The sequence below is a fragment of the Sorex fumeus genome, unplaced genomic scaffold (genome assembly GCF_029834395.1).
Source record: "Sorex fumeus unplaced genomic scaffold, SorFum_2.1 ptg000063l, whole genome shotgun sequence".
Taxonomy (NCBI): domain Eukaryota; kingdom Metazoa; phylum Chordata; class Mammalia; order Eulipotyphla; family Soricidae; genus Sorex; species Sorex fumeus.
This window is the reverse complement of record NW_026606120.1, coordinates 57,940,186-57,961,140: the sequence shown is the minus strand read 5'-3', so window position 1 is coordinate 57,961,140 and position 20,955 is coordinate 57,940,186. Positions and strand designations below refer to the sequence as shown.

The 20,955-nt window shown below is 45.4% G+C and overlaps 1 protein-coding gene across 4 annotated transcripts in view; it reads left to right on the top strand.

Moving 5' to 3' along the window:
- Positions 1-5,202: 5,202 nt before the first annotated feature.
- The window catches only part of GGNBP2 (gametogenetin binding protein 2), a 41,315-nt gene continuing 25,562 nt past the window's right edge, over positions 5,203-20,955 (top strand). The window contains exons 1-4 of one of the 4 annotated variants that reach the window (XM_056127528.1): positions 5,203-5,404; positions 6,016-6,232; positions 17,661-17,741; positions 19,240-19,493. In XM_056127528.1, the coding sequence (XP_055983503.1) occupies positions 6,140-6,232; positions 17,661-17,741; positions 19,240-19,493 (428 nt within the window). In that variant the 5' untranslated portion in view covers positions 5,203-5,404; positions 6,016-6,139. Of the gene's footprint in view, positions 5,405-5,893; positions 6,233-17,660; positions 17,742-19,239; positions 19,494-20,955 lie in introns of those variants that run through there. The other 3 variants (XM_056127525.1, XM_056127527.1, XM_056127526.1) reach the window with 3 other exon arrangements.

Genomic DNA, 20,955 nt, shown 5'->3' with positions numbered 1-20,955 from the left:
TCTAATTAGTTTTTTTTCAGTGATATATATATATTTTTTTTTTTTGGGGGGGGGTGCTACACCTGGCAGTTCACAAGGCTTACTCCTGACTCTGCATTTAGAGATCATTCCTGGTGGACTCGGGACATCATATGGGATGCCTGGGATTGAACTTGAGTCAAAGGCAAGCACTCTACCCCTGTACTATTAACTCAGAACCTCAGTGATCATTTTGTTTTGTTTTGTTTTTGAGCCATGCCTTACCACACTCAGGGGCTATTCCTGGTGGTGCTCTGGAAACATATGTGGTGCCAGGATGGAAACAGACCTCCTGCCACTAACCACATGCTCAGGCTACTGTGCTGTCTCTTGTCCACACCTATCAGTTTGAGGACAGAAAGAGGAGGAAAGAGGGAAGAGTATGATATGGTCTGGATCTTTTATGTTGACCTTGATGTGCTGACTCATGATTTTAAATTTACACAGTTATAAACTGGGTCTATCTATTACGTGTATTGGTAACTCTGTGTTCATTATCTATTTACTTTTTGGCAGTGTTGGGGGTGAATGCTAGGGTCTCAAATGTGTAAGGCAAACACTCTACTGTTGAGTTTCATCCCCAGCCAATAGCTTTGTGTCGAAAACATGATAACCAGAGGTCTGTGGATAGCTCAGTTGCTAGAGTACATATAAGTAGCCCTGAATTTGGACAAACTGGCAGGCTACCGAATGTAGCCTGTCCACACGGCAGAGTCTGGCAAACTCCCTGTGGCGTACCCAATATGCCAAATACCAGTAACAATGATGGGTCTCATTCTCCTAAAGAGCCTTGAATATAATCTCAGGGCTAGGATGAAGGAGACATTACTGGGGCCTGCTCGAGGCAATCGATGAATAACAGGATGGTCGTGATTCGTGAATTTGATCCTTAGAACTGTGTGACTCTTGAATACAAACGAATATGGATTTGGTGGACCCAGTGGCTCCCACTGCAGCACAGATGGGTCAGGTACCAGGTTTAACACTTGTGACTCTATAGCATTACTGCCAGCGCATCTCAGGCTGTGGAGACTAATTGGCCACGTGTGACCCCCTCAGGGGAAAAAAGGTTAGCAATCACTTTTGCTTTTAGTTTTTTGGACCACATCTGTGGTGCTCAGGGATCACTTCTGGCCAGGTTTAGGGGACCATATCTGGTGCTAGGGATTGAACCTAGCTTGTACAAGATACTTACTACTGTACTCTCTCTGACCCCCACCTTTGATTTTAATAAGCACATTCATATGTGCAATATATTAAATCACACAAAAATATCCTTTGCTCCATAGGCATTTCTCAAAAGTCTAGGAAGATAACACATGGACAAAAATGGTACTCTTTATTTATTTCTTTTACTTTTTTTCATAATTTTATTTATTTTTTCTTCTTATATTTATTTATTGAATCACTGTGGGAAAAGTTACTAAGCTTTCAGGTTTAAGTCTCGGTCATATGATGATCAAACACCTCTCCCTTCACCAGTAATCATTTTTCACCACCAAGAACCCCAATATATCCCCCTCCCAATGCCTGTGAGGCAGATGATTTCCACTTAACTCTTCTCTACATTAATTACATTCATTATTTTGACAAAAGATGCACCATTATTGTTTAGAATTCCCCCCACAACAATCAGAATTGCTGAAAAGGCATTGTGAAATACTTCGTTTTCTATAGCTGGTTATGAGAATCATATAATGATTTTGGATTTCTGCAAAGAGTCAGATAATTATGAGATTGGTTTCTGTGTGTCTGGTGTTATGGCCGTGTTGGAGAGCCACTTGTAGGGGGCAACTTGTGACCTCGGTAGGGCATGAAGGATGAGCCAGTACTGCCCCCCTTCCCATGAGACTGCAGTTGCCCGTCACCGCCGGCTCATACCTGGCTTTCCTATAAGCTCTGAGGTGGCGGCCACCTTGCTGCTGGGGGGGGGGGAAGGCGGAAGGGAGCAACACCCTTTCCCTCCCTGGGAGGCATGGTGCCGTAGTTTAACACATGGTCCATTCACTTTTCTGCCGCAAGCTGTTGGGCTCTGAACAAAGTCCTTTTGCCTCTGGAGCCATGGCCATGCCGGAGAGCTGCTCGTGGGGGTCAACTTGTGACCTCAGTAGGGCATGAACGACGAGCCAGTACCGCCCCCCCCCCCTTCCCATGAGACTGCAGTTGCCCCATCAACACTGGCTCATACCTGGCTTTCCAGTAAGCTCTGAGGCGGCGGCCACCTTGTATGCGGTCCAGCTGCATTTCTGCCAAAAGCCACTGGGTTTCGAGATTTGTTTCTGAGTCTCTGGGATCATGGTCATTAATCAGCTTGATCAGGAGCCAGAGAGGCCATTTGTAGGCGGCGACTTGGGGTCTCGTTGGGATGGGGAGGAAAGGGCCAGTTCCACTTCATCCACGTGTCTCGTCACTGCAGGCCCAAACCTGACTGTCCAGTGGCCTCTGGAGAATGGGGTCACCGGGCTGCCAGGGCAAACAGGCCACGGCACGAAACCTATTCCCACCTGGAGTTGTCCAGTGCCAGTAACCTACTGCAGGAACAGGGCACATTTCTGCCAAAAACTGAGATTCGTTTCTGAGTCTCTGGGATCATGGCCATTAAGCAGCTCGATCAGGAAACAGAGAGGCCATGCTTCCAATTATATAGCTGAGCCAGAGGTGGTTTTGGGTGTGTCTCCCACATACCTAACTTTTGGCTGTTTACTTTCTTGGTAAACTTTGCCCCAAGTTTTTGGGGTCTGGCCAAAGGCACAGCAGCAATTTTGGGGTATCTGAAAGTCTGATGGTGCCATCAGGCTTCTGATGCACTCGCCTCACAGGTACAGATTGACCTGCTGGCAGCACCATACCCCTGAAAAATGGTACTCTTTCTTTAAATCTAGGTAGCCTGGAGGAACAGTCGTATCTCACTCATTGCTGGGTTTTGTGGCTGGCTCTCATATAGTGAGAATCTATTTAGGGAAAAAAAAAGAATATTTTGCTGATCACTGCATTTTTCTTTTCTCAACCCCTTCCCCCCAAGATTCCATTACTCTATTTCTTATTAGGTACCAGCAAAATATCTTCTGACTTTGACCATTTTGTCTCCTGGTCTTTTAATCTTTTAACCCTGCACTTCACAATGACAATACATAGGTTTGAAAACAGTCAATGTCTTTTTAATGTTATTATCTAGTCAACTAGAGCTGTGAAATATTTGCTGCAGCTGTACTTGGTATAGCTGGACAGATCTCTAATGAAGATAAAAATAAGCCCATGCTTTAAAACGAAGAAGACACAAAATTTCTTGTTTTGCTATGATTTTTTTTTCTTTTGGTGTTTCAGTCACTCCCTGGGTTGTTCAGGCCTATTTTTGGCTCTGTACACCGGGATCACTAATGACAATGCTGGGGACCATAAGATTGTGGGGGATCGAACCCAAGTCAGCTGCATGCACGGCAAACACCTTACGTGCTGCACTCTGGTGCAAACCGATTTTCTAAGTATTTTTCCTCCATTATTGATGTTATATTTGTCGCACACCAGCTATACCTCTACCTCCCTGGGCAACTTATCTAGCACAATAACCAATATTTTTTCCTTATTGAATACTTGTTGTACATAAAATATTGTCCAAAGTTACTAAGCAGTGTACTTACCAGACCTAAAAGACAAATTCAACATTAGGGAAGATATTCTCATATGGTGGTACTACCATGTTTTTTTTTTAAAATCTTATTATCTCTTATATGCAGGTCTTGGTGCCTTTTCTAAGAAATTTAAACCCCCAGAGTGAATATTCTTTTTGCTAACTGCCTGTATGTACTCAGTAATTAAAGTTATAAAATTAGTACCTATAAATTTAGTTTGTCATTTTCAAGGTGCTTCATCACCAACTATAATCCAAAGGCAGTTTAAAAGGCATAGATAGGTATGTACATTAATTGACGAGCCTTTATGGGAGCACCATTAGATCTTAAAAGCCACAGCAGTCTTTCTTTCCTTAGGAGTGGTTTTATATATATATAAAAAAAAACACAAAAAAAAATACCCCAAAAACAAGTCTCTAAACATGTCCACACTTGGGCTCTGTAAAATGACCTGTCAGAAGCAGCATGCACATCCTCTACGTGAACTGGAGTGAAGCTAAAGATCACACCATTCTGCTCCAACTGCCTAAAAAACAAATTCTGGATAATCACACCTTTGGGACTGAACAATGGTTCTTTCAGTTTATTATGTCACCTACCTTCACAGTGACCACACAATGTCATAAGTCAACATGGCTAAGGATGCACTATGGGGTCTTTTGTTGTTGTGACTCTAAGACTTCATGTGATGACCAAAATACTTTGTAAAGGTCAGTATCACAGCTCTAGCCTTGGGAGGAGAGGCGTAGTGAGTTGTAAGGGCAACAAATGGATGGGTTCCTTAAAACCATGAAGCCTAAGTAAAACACTTCCCCGCTATTATCTTGGCTTTCTTACAGGCCTGCAGAGCCTTCAGCGCAGGAACTGAGCTCCCAGTTGCACCGAGAGCGCAGAAGGCTTTTCCTTTGCAGCAGCTGCTTCTTAGGAGCCACAGGAAGGGCAGGGCCTTTGGCCGGTGCCAGTACTTTGCCCAAGGGAACCGGTGTCCAGTCTAAGTCTCGCGGTTAATATTAACCCGGGACAAGAAATTTCTCTGGCCTGTCTCTATAGTCTTTTTTTTTTTTTTGCCTCCGGTGTAACATCGACATGTGTCCAAACCGGTCAGCACTTTCTGCCAGGTTCCCTGGGCGGGAGCTGCACGCAGTTTGAGACAGCGGAGAAGCCACTGGCTCCCTCCCGAGCAACCGGGGTGTCGGGGGAAAGCAGCGTCCAGCCGAGTCGGTCTCACCCGGCGGGAGCCTCGCCTTTCCCGTCTTCCCCTCCCACGGACTTCCAAGACCTCAGACCGGCTCCCACGCCCGCACGGCGGAGCCCCGAGCACCGGCGCGCCTGGCTCTCGCTAGCGGGCCCGTCTGGGCTTGACTCCAGGGGGCTGTAGACGCCCGGGAGGGAGGGCACCGGGGGCAGGGGCAGGAGCAGGAGCAGGAGCGGAGCAGGACGGGCCGGGCCAGGCCGCGGCCCCCGAGCCCCGAGCCCCCGGCGCCGCCAGTCTCGCGAGAGGAGGCGGGCCCCGCCGGGCGCGCTCGGCCCCTCCCTGCCCCACCCTCCCCGCGTCCCCCGCCCTCCCTCCCCCACTCCCCGTGGCGCGAGCGGCTGACTTGAGCTGGGCAAGGAAACGGCATTCGGAGCCGCGCTCCCGCCCAGGCCGGCCCTGACGCGGGCCTCGTCAGCCGGTAACGGGGAGCAGAGCTGGGGGTCAGGGAGGCGGACCGCGACAAACGGTGAAGGTCAGAACCGGGAGGCCTCCTCCAAGAAGGGTGAGAAGAGGGGTCTGGATCTTGCCTCTACCCCACCCCACCCTACCTCGCTTCACCCTGACCCCCCCTCCACCCCCCGCCCCTGGCGGACTCTGCAGAACCGAGGCGGGGTCGACCCCTCCCAGGGGCGGGGTCGCGCTGGGCAACTGAGCCCCAGAGACTGACGGGGCGGGGCACGCCCGGGAAGGGGGGGTGGAGAGCGGGTCAGCAGTCCGGGGGCCGTGGGGGTCTCCCCCTCCGCGTCCCCCTCACTCCGCCTTGAGGCGGCGGGGAGTGGGCGCTGTGCAACCCAGGGCGGGGCCCGGGGGGGAGGTTGTCCCGGAGCCGGGACGCCGCGGGGCGGGCTGGGGAAGCCCCCCGGACCGGCGGGTCCCTTCCGCCTCGCCTTTGGACCCGGAGTGGAGGCCGGAGGCGGTGGGGGTGGGGCGGGAGCACGGCGCGAGGGGGCGGGTCCCGGCGCCGCCTGGCGCTGATTGGCCGCGCGCGTGTGGAATCGGGTGATGGGAAACGCCGCCCGCCGCTGCCTGCCCCGCCGGCGCGTCTCCCTCCCCCCGTGGCGAATGTGCGGCGCGGCGGCGGGTGCTTACGCTCGCGGGGTTTGGCTGTTGCAGGCAGGAGCTGGGAGGAGGAGGCGGCGGCGGCGGCAGCAGCAGCAGCAGCGGCGGCGGCGGCGGCAGCGGCGGCGGCGGCAGCTGGGAGGAGGTGGTGACGGTGGCAACGGCAGCGTCGGGGACGATGGCGCGACTGGTGGCGGTGTGCAGGGACGGGGAGGAGGAGTTCCCCTTCGAGCGGAGGCAGATCCCCCTCTACATAGACGACACCCTCACGGTGAGCGGGGCCGGGTCGGGCTCGCCGCTCCCCTGGCAGCTGTTTCCCCTCCTCCCCCCGCTCCCCCGGGCCGAGCGCTGCGCACTGGAGAGAAGAGTGTGTTGCAACTCCGAGGCGAGGCCTGCTCCCCGGCAGGCAGGCCCCACAAACTCGCCTCTGCAGTGGGGCGCCCGGGAACCTTCGCGGGCCCCGAGCCGGGCGCCGCCGCCCGCGGCGTGGCCCCTGCCCGGTCGCACCTTCCTACCTTTTCCACTCGGCCCTGCTCCGACGCCGCTCCGACCCCGAGCGTGCGCCCCGAGAGGGGTTGGAAGGCGCTGGAGCGTGTGGGACCTCTCCCTTCCCGAAACCACCTACCCTCGGGGAGGCTTAATTATCTGGAAATGTCGCAGCTGCACGACTCCCTCTCTCCCTTTCCTCCCGGCCCGCCCGAGTCCTAGCGCACCGCACGTAGTGAGCGAGGGCAGAAGGACACGCTCTCGCGCACAGTCAAGATGCCCCTGAAGTGGTTGGCTTTCATTGTAGCCTGTTAGCTGGTGGATGAAAACTCTTGAAAGTGACGTGCTTGCTATAGGCCATGACTCTTCAAAACGGGCTTGCTCGGCCGACTCGCTTTTATTTCGCAGGGAGCCCTTCCCCTCCTCCCCCTCCCGCCCCATCCTTGGAGGGAAGCAGAATTCGTGAATGTATAAGAGGATCATAAGCAGCAGCTACTCCTCTGGAGTGTCAAGACCCAGAGCTGGCTGGTTTTCCTTTCTATAGTTGGGTGTCAGGTCGTGTGTGTGCAGGGACCAGGAGGAGTATCGCCGACTCTGCACGGTATTGCTGTGCGATTTCCTTTAAAAGGAAATGGCAGAAATTTGAATTGAAATCTGAACAGGAAATGAGTGCACTACTTGCTACTGTTTCTTTAAATGAGTATCTTTGGGAATCTGAATTTTGTGACTGCTGAAGCTTTGGGCTATACATGTATTTGCCTATTTTGGAAAGATGTATCTAAATCTACTTAACACTTTTTTTTTCTTTTTTGCCTTTTCGAAGGCCGTTGAGGTGGTTTTTTGTTTCTGAATTTTTATCGCAAATATTTACTTGTTTTTTCCTCAAATTTTGTGTAAAATGCAAGTCATTGTAGAACTGCCACTCTTACATGCCTTTCTGTGTGCCAGGTTTAATTAAGACTTGATTGAGTTGCAGTATATTCAGACCGATTAGAAGAGCCACTGAATGACTTAATTTGTTGGAACTTTTTTAAGTGAAAATATCTATAATTATACAGTGTTTTCCCCCCTCCTTCCCCTTGATAAAGGTGGAATAATTTGACCCTGATAAAAGGCAAATAGATTTTCTGTCAGTGCCTTAGCATTAGTTTTTAGCTTTTGTTCTGATTTCTTCACTTTTTGCATTTGAAAGATTGTGGACTTGTAAGCAATTTTCAAGAAATTGATGCAAAACAAATTAAATAATGCATTTCTCAGTTTGAAAACTTAGTTCATTTGCTGGTAATTTTTTATTTCCTTCCTCCCTACACAAATGCTTAACGTCCCTTTCTGCATAAACACTTTTATAGTACGGAGTTGTTATCAGCCTTTTTAAGTTTATTGTTCCAGGATGTTTGAGGATAAAATTCTAAGGGGCTGGACATACAATTGCTATTGAGTGTACAATAGCAAAACATAGGAAATGTAACATAAATTTGAGCATTTACAAACATTTAAAAGCCTGTTGATTCTCCCACATAACCCTTCTCTAATGTAATAGAGCATTGAAGCATTTTCTCAGTACATGTAGTTCTTTTTGGATGCCAGGGATCAAACCCAGAGCTTCACACATACACTACCAAGTACTGTTCCTGAACCACGACCTGGCCCCTCCTATACATAGCATCTTCAGATAGCCAACTTCCGGGTCTTATGCTCTGTACAGTGATTTTTACAAAAATTATATAGAGGTGCTGAAGAAATAGTACAGTGGATAAGGTGCTGGCCTTGCATGTGCCCAACCTGGGTTTTATCCCCAGCATCCCATACTACTCCTCCTCTCCCCTCTCCACCCCAGCACTGCTAGCGGTAATTACTGAGTGCAGAGCCAGGAGTCATCCCAGAGTATGGCCGGATGTCACCCAAAAAAAAGGTAGAAAAGATAATCCTATTGCACTGTGATTATTGTACTAATTTAATCTTAATTAAATTTAAACTTTTGGGATGAGGCTAAACCTGTTTTGAATTTTGCTTATATTGATTTGTGGATCAATCAACCAAGGAAATATATCAAAATAGCTTCTTAATTTGGAAAAAGGTAATTTTTCTTTGCTTGGTGGATTATTATTTAGGGTATGAGCAGAATTATTGGCTTTGTCTTGGAACCGCTACAAAGTAACTGCTGGATATGCAGTCAGATTTTTTTTTTTTTTTTTTTTTGGCCACACTGGGCGGGTGCTCAGGTTATTCCTGGCTCTGTGCTCAGGGATCACTCTTGGCAGGCTTGGAAAACGATATGTGGTGCCAGGGATTGAACCTGGATAGGCTGTGTACATAGCAAGAGATCTACCCGCTGTGCCTAGAATTCTAAGAATGGATCATGTTAAGAGAAACAAGTTTCTTTGAGAGTCCTTTTTACCAAATAACTAAAGGAAGAATACAGAGCAAACACCTGTTGGAAGGGAAGATTTCTCTAGCCAGAGGATTTATGCTCTATATTGGTTCCATGATAGTTTAATGGCATCTGGCTGAAGTCAACATTTGATTTGTTTCTAAGGTTTGTAGGTAAGGCATTGAGGAAACATTGTGTTAAGTTTGTTTCCAGTTAGCTTAGAAAATTGTTAGGTTCTAAATGGTTACAGTACTTGAAATCAATTACAAATGTTTCATTTTGGTAACAAGGTGAAATTGTGGACTTAGTTAAAGGGGGGATTTTTAAATTGGATATATAAAATGAAATTAAGAGGCTTGTGTGTGAAGAAGTAGATACCTTTTGTGTGTTGTAGTCCTGTGTCCCTGTTTAAAACTAGAATACTTGAGTCTAGTGCTAATTAGAGAAAATCCCCAACCAGTATACTGATGGCATGTTAGAAAAGTCATGTTACAGTCAGAATACTTTGAATTATTATAATGGTAAAATAGCAAATGAATGAAATACAGATTTTATTTTAGGGCATTTTTTGAAAAATAATATAAGATTATATTTTTGTGTGCTGCTGGCACTCAAGTTCATCTCCTGCGTGCAGGGTATGCACTTTATTACCACGTGGATCTGGGAATGAATTTACTCCTCTCTCATGCAAAACATACTGGCCTTTGAGCTCACTGGTCTTTTTGCTTTGGGGGTTACACATCTTGGTACTGGTGGGGGGCTAAACTTGGAAATCTTTTACCTTGGGTGCTAGGGGTAACATGTAATGCTGGATACTAACCCTGAGCCTCCTGAAAAGTAATATTTTGGGGGGGTGTCACACCCAGCGATGCACAGGGGTTACTCCTGGCTTTGCACTCAGGAATTACTCCTGGCGGTGCTCAGGAGACCATATGGGATGCTGGGAATTGAACCCGGGTCGGCAGCGTGTAAGGCAAACGCCCTACCTGCTCTACTATCGCTCCAGACCCCTGAAAAGTACTTTTTAATAGAATTTATTTGCAGGGCAGAAGGTGGTATTAGGCCACCCTCGGGAGGGCAGCTCAAAGATCATTCCTGGTGGTTCTCAGGGGACTTTATATGCAGTGCTGGGGATTGAATAAACCAGCGTTGACCATATACGGGGCAAGCGCCTTAAAAAAAGGTAAAGTGTGTTCTCTCTAAAACAATCTTGAAAATAACCCAAACAATTATTTAATTTTGTTGTCCTGACATCTTTTAAGGATATAGCAGCATTTGATCTAATGCTAGTCATAGACACATAGATGCAGAATTGAGATATATCAATACTCTCTTGTATGACATGTCATATTTTCATTTGCTGGATGCAAAATGGGATTGGTTCTAGTTTTGCTATGAAAAGAGTAGTCAGTAATGCAAAATATATACTTCATGGCATAAATATTTTTCTGGCCACACCAGTGATGCTCAGGGCTTACTCCTGGCTTTGTGCTCAAGAGTTTTTGGCAGTGTTTGGGGGACCATATGTTGGGCTGGGAGTTGAAATGGGGTTTACTACATGCTAGACAAGTTTTAACCCCTATATTCTCTTATCTGACCTTAAAATCAGTCTTTTGGAAATATAGTTAACTAGATTAAAGATAAGAACCTTTTAATAAAATTCCTCCCTCCCTCCCTCCCTCCCTCTCTCCCTCCCTCCCTCCCTCCCTCCCTCCCTCCTCCCTTCTCCCTTCCTTCCTTCTCCAGTAGTGTTCATTTCTTATTCCTGACTGCTCAGGGATCACCCCTGATCACTCCTGATGGGCTGTGGAGCTATCTGGGGTGCTGAGGATTGAACTTGGGCTGGTCAATGCATGGCAAGTGTCTTGTCCACAGTATTATCTCCTCTGCCCCTCGATTTATTTTTTGTTTTGTTTTTGGACCACACACAAGTGATGCTCAGGGCGTACTCCTGGCTCTGTGCTCTTGGATCACTCCTTACAGTTCTCAGGGAATTATAATGGGGTGTCAGGGATGTAACCCAGGTGGACTGAGTGTAAGGCAAAAGCTCTTCCCGCTGTAGTGGGTAGGTACTGTATCAAAATTACAAAGTTACTCCTTGTTTCAGGCATACAATGTTTCAACATGAATTGCTTCACCACTATCCACTTCCCTCCACCAGTGCTCCCCTCCTCCCTCCCGCATTTGCTTTCCATCTACCAAGTTTGCTTCTAGGAGAGCCTTTTTATGTATTTTTACACTGGTTTACAGTGCTGTTGCTAATAGGGTTTCCTACATAACACTCTACCACCTTTCACACCTCCTCCTCCTCCTGATTGAACACTTCTGTCTGCCATAGCTCTGCCCTCTCCCTGTCCTATCCCCCAGCCCCCTCAAGTGGCATGATCCCTACCAGTTTTTACCTTTGTTTCCATTATCTTTGGGTATTATCCACTTTTCTTTCAACTCTTGATTTAATATTTAGTTTTATGAAATGTGATCGATGTTGCAAATACAAATAGAATAAAAAAGCAACACATTGGGAGCTCAGTGGACTGAGCTCATGCTCCGCATGTGGGCACCATCCCCCCTCCCCCGCCAGCCCCAAGCACAGAGTCAGTATCCCCCTTGCCCACAACTGCACCACCAGCTGTGCCTCTCCCCCAGGTTGCCAGTGAGTGACAAACAGAAAAGTTAACACTGAAATGTAAGTGTCTTAGGGATTTGGGGCCAAGGTGTGGAATAACCTTGACTTGGGAGTTGACTGCTGAGGGGTCCCTCTGGGGAACTGCTGTGGGACTGGGAGTGGGACTCAGGGCTGGAATTCAGCTCCCAAATGCAATGTATGCATTCCAGCCCTTTTTTGGTTATCTCCATGACCTGACATATATACACACACACACACGTGTGTGTGTGTGTGTGTTTAAGGGGAGCATTGGGCCACACACAGCTGTGTTTACTCCTGGTTCTGTGCTCAGGAGTTAATCGTGGCAGGGATCAGGGACCATTATTATGTTGGTTTTCAATCTCTGAGTGGCTGTGTGTATGACAAGCACCCTATCCACTATATTATAATCCCATTCCCAGTGATTTTAATTAATATAAATGATACTAGGCTGGAGCGATAGCACAGTGGTAGGGCGTTTGCCTTGCACGCAGCCAACATGGCCAACTCGAGTTCGATTCCTCTGCCCCTCTCGGAGAGTCCGGCAAGCTACCGAGAGTATCTCACCCACACGGCAGAGCCTGGCAAGCTACCCGTGATGTATTTGATATGCCAAATACAGTAACAACAAAGTCTCCAATGGAGACTTTACGGGGCCCGCTCGAGCAAATCGATGAACAATGGGAGGACAGTGACAGTGATACATGATACTGGCTAACTTGTGAAAATGCCCTGATATGTTACTTGTGGTCAGAGAAACTCAGGACAGTACACTTTAGAGTGGAAGTAGATAGTGTATTCAGTAAACTTTATGAAGTGTAAAACTAAGACAATGACTCATTCTATTTTTTAGGTGGTTACAGAAAGGTAGCCTCAAATCCACACTAAATACTAATGATTCCTCTTTGAAAATGCTCCTAAAATATTTTACATGACTGTATTCTAGGTAACCTAGTCTTGGAGGATGAATCCAGAAAATGGTTTTAAAGAATGATGTGAAAAATAATGCTGCAATTCTTGTTCCCTTTCCCTTTTCCTTTATCTACCTTTTCTTGTCATCTTTCACCATTAAAGAGTATATGATGATTGACCAGGAAATAAGAAAGTTAAAAAAATCTTAAGTATTTTAAAGGTAGAGACTGAGTATTGTAAGTATAGTAAGTGGGGTAGTTTGGTGGTTGGTTTTGGATTTTTTTTTTTTTTTTTGGCTTTTTGGGTCACACCTGATGATCAGAGGTCACGCCAGGCTCTGCATTCCTGGCTGAGCTCGGGAGCCATACGTGATGTTGGAAATTGAACCCAGTTCAACCACATGCAAGACAAACACTCTACCCGCTGTACTGTTACTCCGGCCCAGAAGTGAGAGAATTATCCAAGCATGGGGTCAGGGATTTAGTATAACAGGTAAGGCATTTGCCTACACGCAACTGACCCAGATTTGATCCATGGTACCACTCATGGTCCCTGAGCACCGCTAAAAGTGATCCCTAAACATAAAATCCTGAGCACTGCTACTCTTGCCAAAAAAAAAAAAAACAAACCCTCAAAACAGCACCCAAAGACATATTGCGTAGATCTGATCTTGGCATATTTATTAGGTAAAAATGAAATCTGCGGCCAGAGAGATAGTAAAGGGGTTGTAAAGGTGTTTACCTTGCATATGGCTAATTCCATTATGATTATTGGCACCACATGGTTCCTGAACACTGTCGTATGTAGCCCTCTTGTCCCCTTGAACAAGAAGTGGCCCACATCATCCCTAGATTGCAGGGCCTGAGAAACACCTTTGCATTGAACTTTCAGTCTGGTTGAAATGTCTTGGAAGAGTCCCTGGTCTTCTGAGTAAGGTTTGTGAGATACCCCTTCCTCCAAAGAAATGATCTGGTGAGGGGGCTAGAGTAATAGCACAGCAGGTATGGAGTTTGCCTTGCACACAGATGACCTGGGTTTGATTCCCAGCATCCCATATGGTCCCCCGAGCACTGCCAGTAGTAATTCCTGAGTGCAGAGCTAGGAGTAACCCCTGTGTATCTCTTGGTGTGACCCAAAAAAGCAAAAAAAAAAAAAAAAAAAAAAAAAGACCTGGTGAGTTTTTAAAAATAGTATCATTATTAAATTTTATTTACTTATTTTTTATTTTTATTTTTTGCTGGGTCACACCCAGCAATGCTCAGGGGCTGGCTACTCCTGGCTCTGTACTCAGGAATCACTCCAGGTGGTGCTTGGGGAACCATATGGGATGCTGGGAATTGGGTCGGCTGCATGCAAGGCAAACGCCCTACCCGCTGTGCTATCACTCCAGCCTGTCATTATTAAATTTTAAACCCTGTTCCTTAATGCCTTTTGTGGAGGAGAGGGTGTTTGGGCCACACCTGGTGGTCCTCAGGGCTTACTCTTGAATCTAAGATCAGAGATCACTCTTGGTGGTGCTCCAGGAATCATATGCAGTGTCAGGGATTCAACCTGGAATGACTGTGTGCGAGGCAAGGCAAGCTACTCTTGTACTTAGGACTTTCAAAAAGAAATTCTAGGGTCTGGGGAGATAGCAAGATAGCACAGGGCAAGGGAACATGCATAATGTGTTCCTGACTCAGTTTTCAGTCTTAGCACTTCATGGAACCTTGAGCTCAGGTGGCCCTTGTTGCTTTCAAGCATGGCCTGGGTTATCCTGGTCTTCGGAACCTCAGGGTCTGAGCAGCACTGCAGCCCTGGCCCCCTGGCAGTTGACTGAGTACTGCTGCATGTAGGTTCTCTTGTCCCTAACCCTTCCGGTGAACAGCATTTCTGAAGCAGGTGTTACTAGATTTTGTACGTATATTAAAAGGTCAGTTTGTAGGCCTCAAGATAAGCATTCTTTGATTTCTACTTTATAAAAACAAAATATAGTTGATCATAATAGTTTGGAATTTGTATGCAGTCAGACCTTGTGATTTTACCTATTAGCCACACTAGATAAACTGATTCTTGCTGTGTTTTTTATTTTATTTTGATGTTTGGGCCATACCCAGCAGTACTCAGGACTTATTCCCGACTTTGCACTCAAGGATCATTCCTGACAGTGCTTAGGAACCATGTATGATGCTAGGAGCAAACCCTGGTCAGATGTATGCACCTTACCTGTTGTACTTTATCTTTTGCCCCTTGGAATGTTTTTTTTTAAATTGATTACTTCTGGGACTGGAGACATAGTACAGAGGTTAAGGTGCTTGCCTTGTGTCCTCTGACCCAAGTTTGAATCCTCGGTACCACATATGTCCTCAGAGCACTGTCGGGCATGATCCTGAGTGCAGAACCAGAGGTAACCCCTGAGCATCACAAGGGTGACACTTCCTATCTCCCCCGCCCCCCCCTCCCCGCAAAATACAAAATGTGGCCAGAGATACAGTGCAGTAAGAGTATTTGCCTTGCATGCTGCCAACTCATGTTCCATCCTTGGCACCACATACCACATATGGTTCCCCAAGCCTGTCAGGAGTAATTCCTGAGCAGTTAGGAGTAAGCCCCTAACACTGCTGGGTGTGGCCCCAAGCTAAAAATAAATTTTAAAAAATTAAACTCCAAAGAAATTTAACTGTTAAATCATTAATTAGGAAGGTACAGAACGAGAAGCCAAAAAGATAGTACAGTGGTTAAAGCATTCACCTTGCATATGGCCAAGTACAACATGTGGTCCCTTCCACCCCCAGTACTGCTCAGGAGTGATCCCTGAGCACAGATCCAGAAGAATAAGCCCAGAGTATCCCCAGCTATTACCAATAGAGCCGTCCTCAAGATACCTAGAGAATTTGAACATCAAAACTATCAATATGTAGGGGGAGAGGGGGGAGAGTGGAGAGAGAGTACTACGGGTAGGGCATTTGGTCAATGCCGTGGCTGAACCCAGGTTCAATCCCTGGCAGCTCACATGGTTTCCTGGCACTGCCAGGAGTAATTCCAGAGTACAGAGCCAGGAGTAATCCCTGAGTAGTGCTGGATGGGAGATATTAAAGTGGGTAAAACACTTGCCTTGTAGGTGGTAACTCGGGTTCAGTCCACAGTACCCAGATGGTCCTCTGAGCTCCACTGGGAGTAATTCCTGGGCACAGAGCCAGGTGACCTTAAAACCAAAGTTATATATATATATATATATATATATATAATCAAGAGTCTAAATAATTGTATATTTTTTATTTCTGTCATCTTTACCATTTCTTTTACATTATTAAAGTAGTTTAGAGGCCAGTTAAAACTTTTTAATTTGGAGGGGGGGTGCTTAGTGGTTATTCCTGATCAATTTTAATTGATATTAGTAAAATTAGTATGCCATAGTACTGAAAGTAGTACCTATCATAGTGAAACAATGCTAAATTTTTTTGTTTGGGAGGGTCTTAACTCCTGTTTGGTTCTATCTAGTGATGTCAGGGTCACTCCTGGCAGACTGTGTGTTATGAAACCAGGTCTCCTTGCCTGCAAAGCATGTGCTTGGTCCCTTGAGCTATCTTTTCAGACTCCCACTGTCATTATTATTGCTGTTAATCATTAATAGGAAGACGGAACATGAAATTCAGAAAAACTAGAGGGAAAGAAAGTAAACATGAAAATTAGATAATGGATATTTGAAACTGTGGAAGCATGTCTCTGAACTTGGTATATTGAATGCATATAGTATTAAAAACAAGGATTGTGAACTGTTCCCCATACTAAATTGTATATGTTCAATATAATAAATTTGGAATGATGTAATCCATAAAGAAAAACTGGGCCAGAGTGTTACTGTGGATAGGGTGGTTGTGGCCGACCTGGCTCGATCCCTAGCATATCATATGGTCCCCTAAACCCCACCAGAAGTGCAAGAATGATACCTGAGTACAGAGCCAGGAGTAAGCCCTGAGCACTGTTGGGTGTAGCCCCAAAACCAAAGAAAAGAAAAAAGCTAATCCTCTATCACCTATAGATAATAACATCTAATTTATGGGGAGGGGTTTGTTTATTTTTTTGGTCACACCCAGCTGTGCTCAGGGCTTGCTTCTGGTTCTGCATTCAGGAATCACTCCTAGCAGGGCTTGTGACCATCTGGGGTGCAAGGAACTTAACTCAGGTTGACTGCGTGTAAGTCAAGTGTCCTATCAGCTGTGCTGTCTTTCCAGCCCCTAGTAAACTTGTGTTTTAAGCTGCTCCTTTCTAAGATGCAGGTAAATGAATGGTCGCCTCCATTAAAGAAGCAGTTTGCTGGGTGAAGGTTGATTTCTTTTTATAATACAGTAATCTGACTGGAGTATTTTGTTTATTGTTTGCCTCAAGTAGGTCTTTTTATGCTGTGTTCACTCTGTGTGGGAGTGTAGGGTCCTTGTCATCTGGAAATAGAAGCTTGTCCTAGCACAGTGTGTTTGAAACCTGTTAACAGTGTTCTAATTAAGATACAAATGTGTTACATTTTATATATACATAAGATAAAACTGCATTTCACTGTTTTGGAAACATACTCTTTTTACATTTGATCATTTCTGAAATTGGGATGCTTTCACTTGGTGACTCTTTTTGAAGTACAGGGGGTATTTTGGGTTTGGGGGCCACACTCAATGATTCTCAGGGTTACTCCTGGCTGTGCACTTAGGACTTACTCCTGGCTGTACTTGGGGACCGTATGGGATGGTCCGCTGCATGCAAGGCAAAAACCCTACCCCCTGTCCCAGCACTCTGGACCCTCACTTGGTGACTTCTTGCAGTTGTAGCTCTTCCCTGATTATACATGACTTGCCATCAGTAGTGTCACAGATTAGTGAAATGTGTTATTATTCCTTCCTTTTCACACTTGGAACATCCTTAAGCCCTTAAGCTTCATATTCCTTTTCCCTTCACAATGAATTTTGATAATTTAATAAATATTTCAGTTTATCCAGTTATTTGTTAGTAATTAGGACAAGTAATTGCTGTCTGAGTACCTCACATAGTGTAGTGCTGAGTACCTCACATAAGTGCAGTGCTAAGATTTGAACTAATGTGTGCCTAACTTCTGCCTTCAGTTCTTTTTTATTTTTTTTAAATTTATATAACTTGGATTAAAAAAATGGGGGCATGCAGAGAATGGGGTGAAGTATGGGACTAATCTGGCTTTTTTTGTAATCTATTTATGTTGTAGGAGTTTATAAAATAGGCTGTTTTGTGTGTTCAAATAAGATAAAATAATTAACTTTTTGGGGTATTCTTTTGCATATTTAGATGGTGATGGAATTTCCTGACAATGTGCTAAATCTTGATGGGCATCAAAATAATGGTTCACAGCTAAAGCAGTTCATTCAGGTAATAGTCTTAGAAATTAATGTTTTAAATGGTGTCTGTGTCTGTGTTTTAAAGAATAATGGAAAATTTAACATATATGTGCAATAAATAACTGGTTTGTTTTTGTTTTACATAAGTTCCTCACTGAAATTGCTTCCCTTTACTTTTGCTGCAGTGAATATATTTTCTGTACCTGTTATTGAAAGGTTGTGATAGCATTGTGTTTTTACATGTCCATAAACTTCATTCCACCAGGCCGTCTTTTCATCTTTTTGGAGAGATAGGTCATACGTACAATTTTGTTTTGCTTTGTTTTTGGTCACACCCAGCGATGCTGAGGGTTTACTCCTGTCTGTACGCTCAGAAGTCACTCCTGGCAGTGTTCAGGGAACCATATGGGATGCCAGGGATGGAATCGGGTTTGCCGTGTACAGAGCAAGCAGCTTACCTGCTATACTATCTCTCCAACCCCTATATGTACAATTTTTCATTCAAATCTTGTTGGTTTTCTGTAGTGTGTTTTTCAAGTAAAATTAGATACTGTGAACTTTTATTCCTAAATATATGATACCTTAGTCTTCAGGGTGAAGAATGATAAATTGAAGGTAATGGATGATAAATTGTTACTTAGATCCTGCCTCTACTTCTGGAGGAAAGTTAAAAGGTTACTATTAGGAGCAATAGTACAGCAGGTAGGGCATACTCGGCCAACCTTTTTAATCCCTGGCATTCTATGTGGTCCCCCAGCAATGCCAGGAGTAATCCCTGAGCATTGCTGTATGTGACCCCGTGACCCCCCCACCCCCACCCCCCCAAGAAGAAACAAAAGGAGATCCATCTTTTTTTTTCCATGTTGAAACTCTTACTTTGTGGTGTTATCTATAAGTCAAGTCTACATAGAAGTTTCTTGTTAGAGTTTTGCCCATTTCTCTACAGTTGTTTCTGAGTTATTTTTCTGCCTGTCATCACAGATGATAATATTGCCAGTGTTAGTTACTGCAGATTTCCTCATAGGTAAGATAGGCCTTGTTGTCTCCCACTAATCCACAATACACCCATCCATACCTCCAGGTTGAGAATTGCAGCTCTACATGATCACCATCCTAACTTGACTCCTGTAGATAAACATATATTGTGTTGTTAAAAGTTGAGAAAAAACGTGGTAAAGCTGCATTGTGTCTTACTCTTTTTTTGTATTTTTAATAATTTCTATTTTAAGTGAGAGTATTAAGTTTAATACCACTGACCAAGCACTAAATATCTGGGTTCAGGGCTTTTTAATATGCTGGGGCATATATAAAGCCCTGACATCCTAAGCAGAGTTTTTATGTCCTAGATTTTGGAATATAGGGTTTTTGGAGTGAACTCAGTACACTGTGGACGAGGCTGCCTCAGTTGCAGATAGAGATGTTATGCCTGGCCCAAATTGTACTTAATGTGCAGGGATAGGAACCAGGAGTAGTGCTGAGATTGAGTTTATGTCTTTTGTAAGGACTTGTCATTTTCCTTTTTCTGTCAGAGACACAGTATGCTTAAACAGCAAGATCTCAGTATCGCCATGGTGGTGACATCACGTGAAGTCTTGAGTGCACTTTCTCAGCTTGTCCCATGCGTCGGTTGTCGTCGCAGTGTGGAACGCCTCTTTTCCCAGCTTGTAGAGTCTGGAAATCCAGCCCTTGAACCCCTGACAGTAGGGCCCAAGGGAGTCCTATCTGTAACTCGAAGCTGCATGACTGATGCAAAGAAACTTTATACGCTATTTTATGTACATGGGTAAGTATAATAATTTTTTTAGGGGGAAAATGGGTCTGTTCACTTTTGGGGTTTGTTTTGGACCACACCTGGCACTGCTTGGGCTGCTACTCCCGGACTATGTGCTGGAGGTAGGTTGAACCTAGCAGCATTCATGAACCTAGAACCTGCATGCCAAACATGTGTGTGAGCTCTGAGCTATCTGCTTGCCTTGTTAATTGTCATTTTAAACATTTGTTTTCATTTTGGGGTCACACCCAGTGGCATTTAGAATTGCCTGCTGGAGCTCTGGGCTCACTCTTGGCTGGCCTGGCTGGGTGGGGACCTTGTGGTGTGGGGATTGAACCAGGCCTCTCAGATGCAAGCTATGTGCTCCAGTCCATTGAGCTTGCTCTCTGGTTCCCTGTTAAATATTTTTTAACCAGTGTGACCCTCCTACCGCGCCATATTTGGCCACTTTGAATCTGGAATGAGTAATTCAAACTCACTGAGTAATTGTTATATGCTATTGACTTAAAGTTTCTGCTCTTCTAGAGAGGCAGGCACTAAACAAATATGATTTTTCAGGTATGGTAAGTTAGAGGAAAAACTAGGAATAAGAGTATAGTTGAGGGGCTGGAGCAATAGCACAGCGGGTAGGGCGTTTGCCTTGCACGCAGCCGACCTTGGTTCGATTCCCAGCAACCCATATGGTCCCCCAAGCACCACCAGGAGTAATTCCTGAGTGCATGAACCAGGAGTAACTCCTGTGCATTGCTGGGTGTGACCCAAAAAGCAAAAAAAAAAAAAAAAAAAAAAAAAGAGTATAGTTGAGTAGAATTTGTATGGAGGGTAGTCTAGGGATGGGGTGGAATAGGGACTGGGGAATCGGGCCATACTTGGCTGTGCTCAGCTTACTCCTGGCTCTCTGCTTAGCATATGTGATCGCTGCACACTCCTGGTGGTACTGGGGGACCATATGTGGTGCGGAGGGCTAAACCCAGGTAAGGGTGCATGCAGGGCAAGCTCTGTCTCTACTGTATTATCTTTCCAGCCACTTTTTTTTATGACAGGTTTGGGGTGGGAGGGAGTGGTGTGTGTGTCCAGTACCCAGGATTTGAACCTAGGCCCCATACTCTGAAATTTCTACATCCCTGATTGGCCAAGGTAGGTTTTTTATTTGTTTATTTTAGTTTGGTGCCACACCAGAAACAAATGCTCAGGGGTCACTCCCATCTCTGCCTTCAGGAATCACTCCTGGTGGTATTAGGTTCTGGGGACCATGTAGGATGTTGGGGATCAAAGGTAGGTGCCTTACTCACTGTACTATCTCTCCAATCCCTAAGTGGGTTTGTTTATTTACGTTAGTTGGGAAGATTCAATAGTGTATCATTTGATAGCAGTATCCTTTATTTGTCTTGAAGTTTGGCTTTGACAAACTAGTTAGCGATCCTTGTCAGTGATGATGGCAACCAGTTTGGTGACCACAAAAATAATGAAAAAT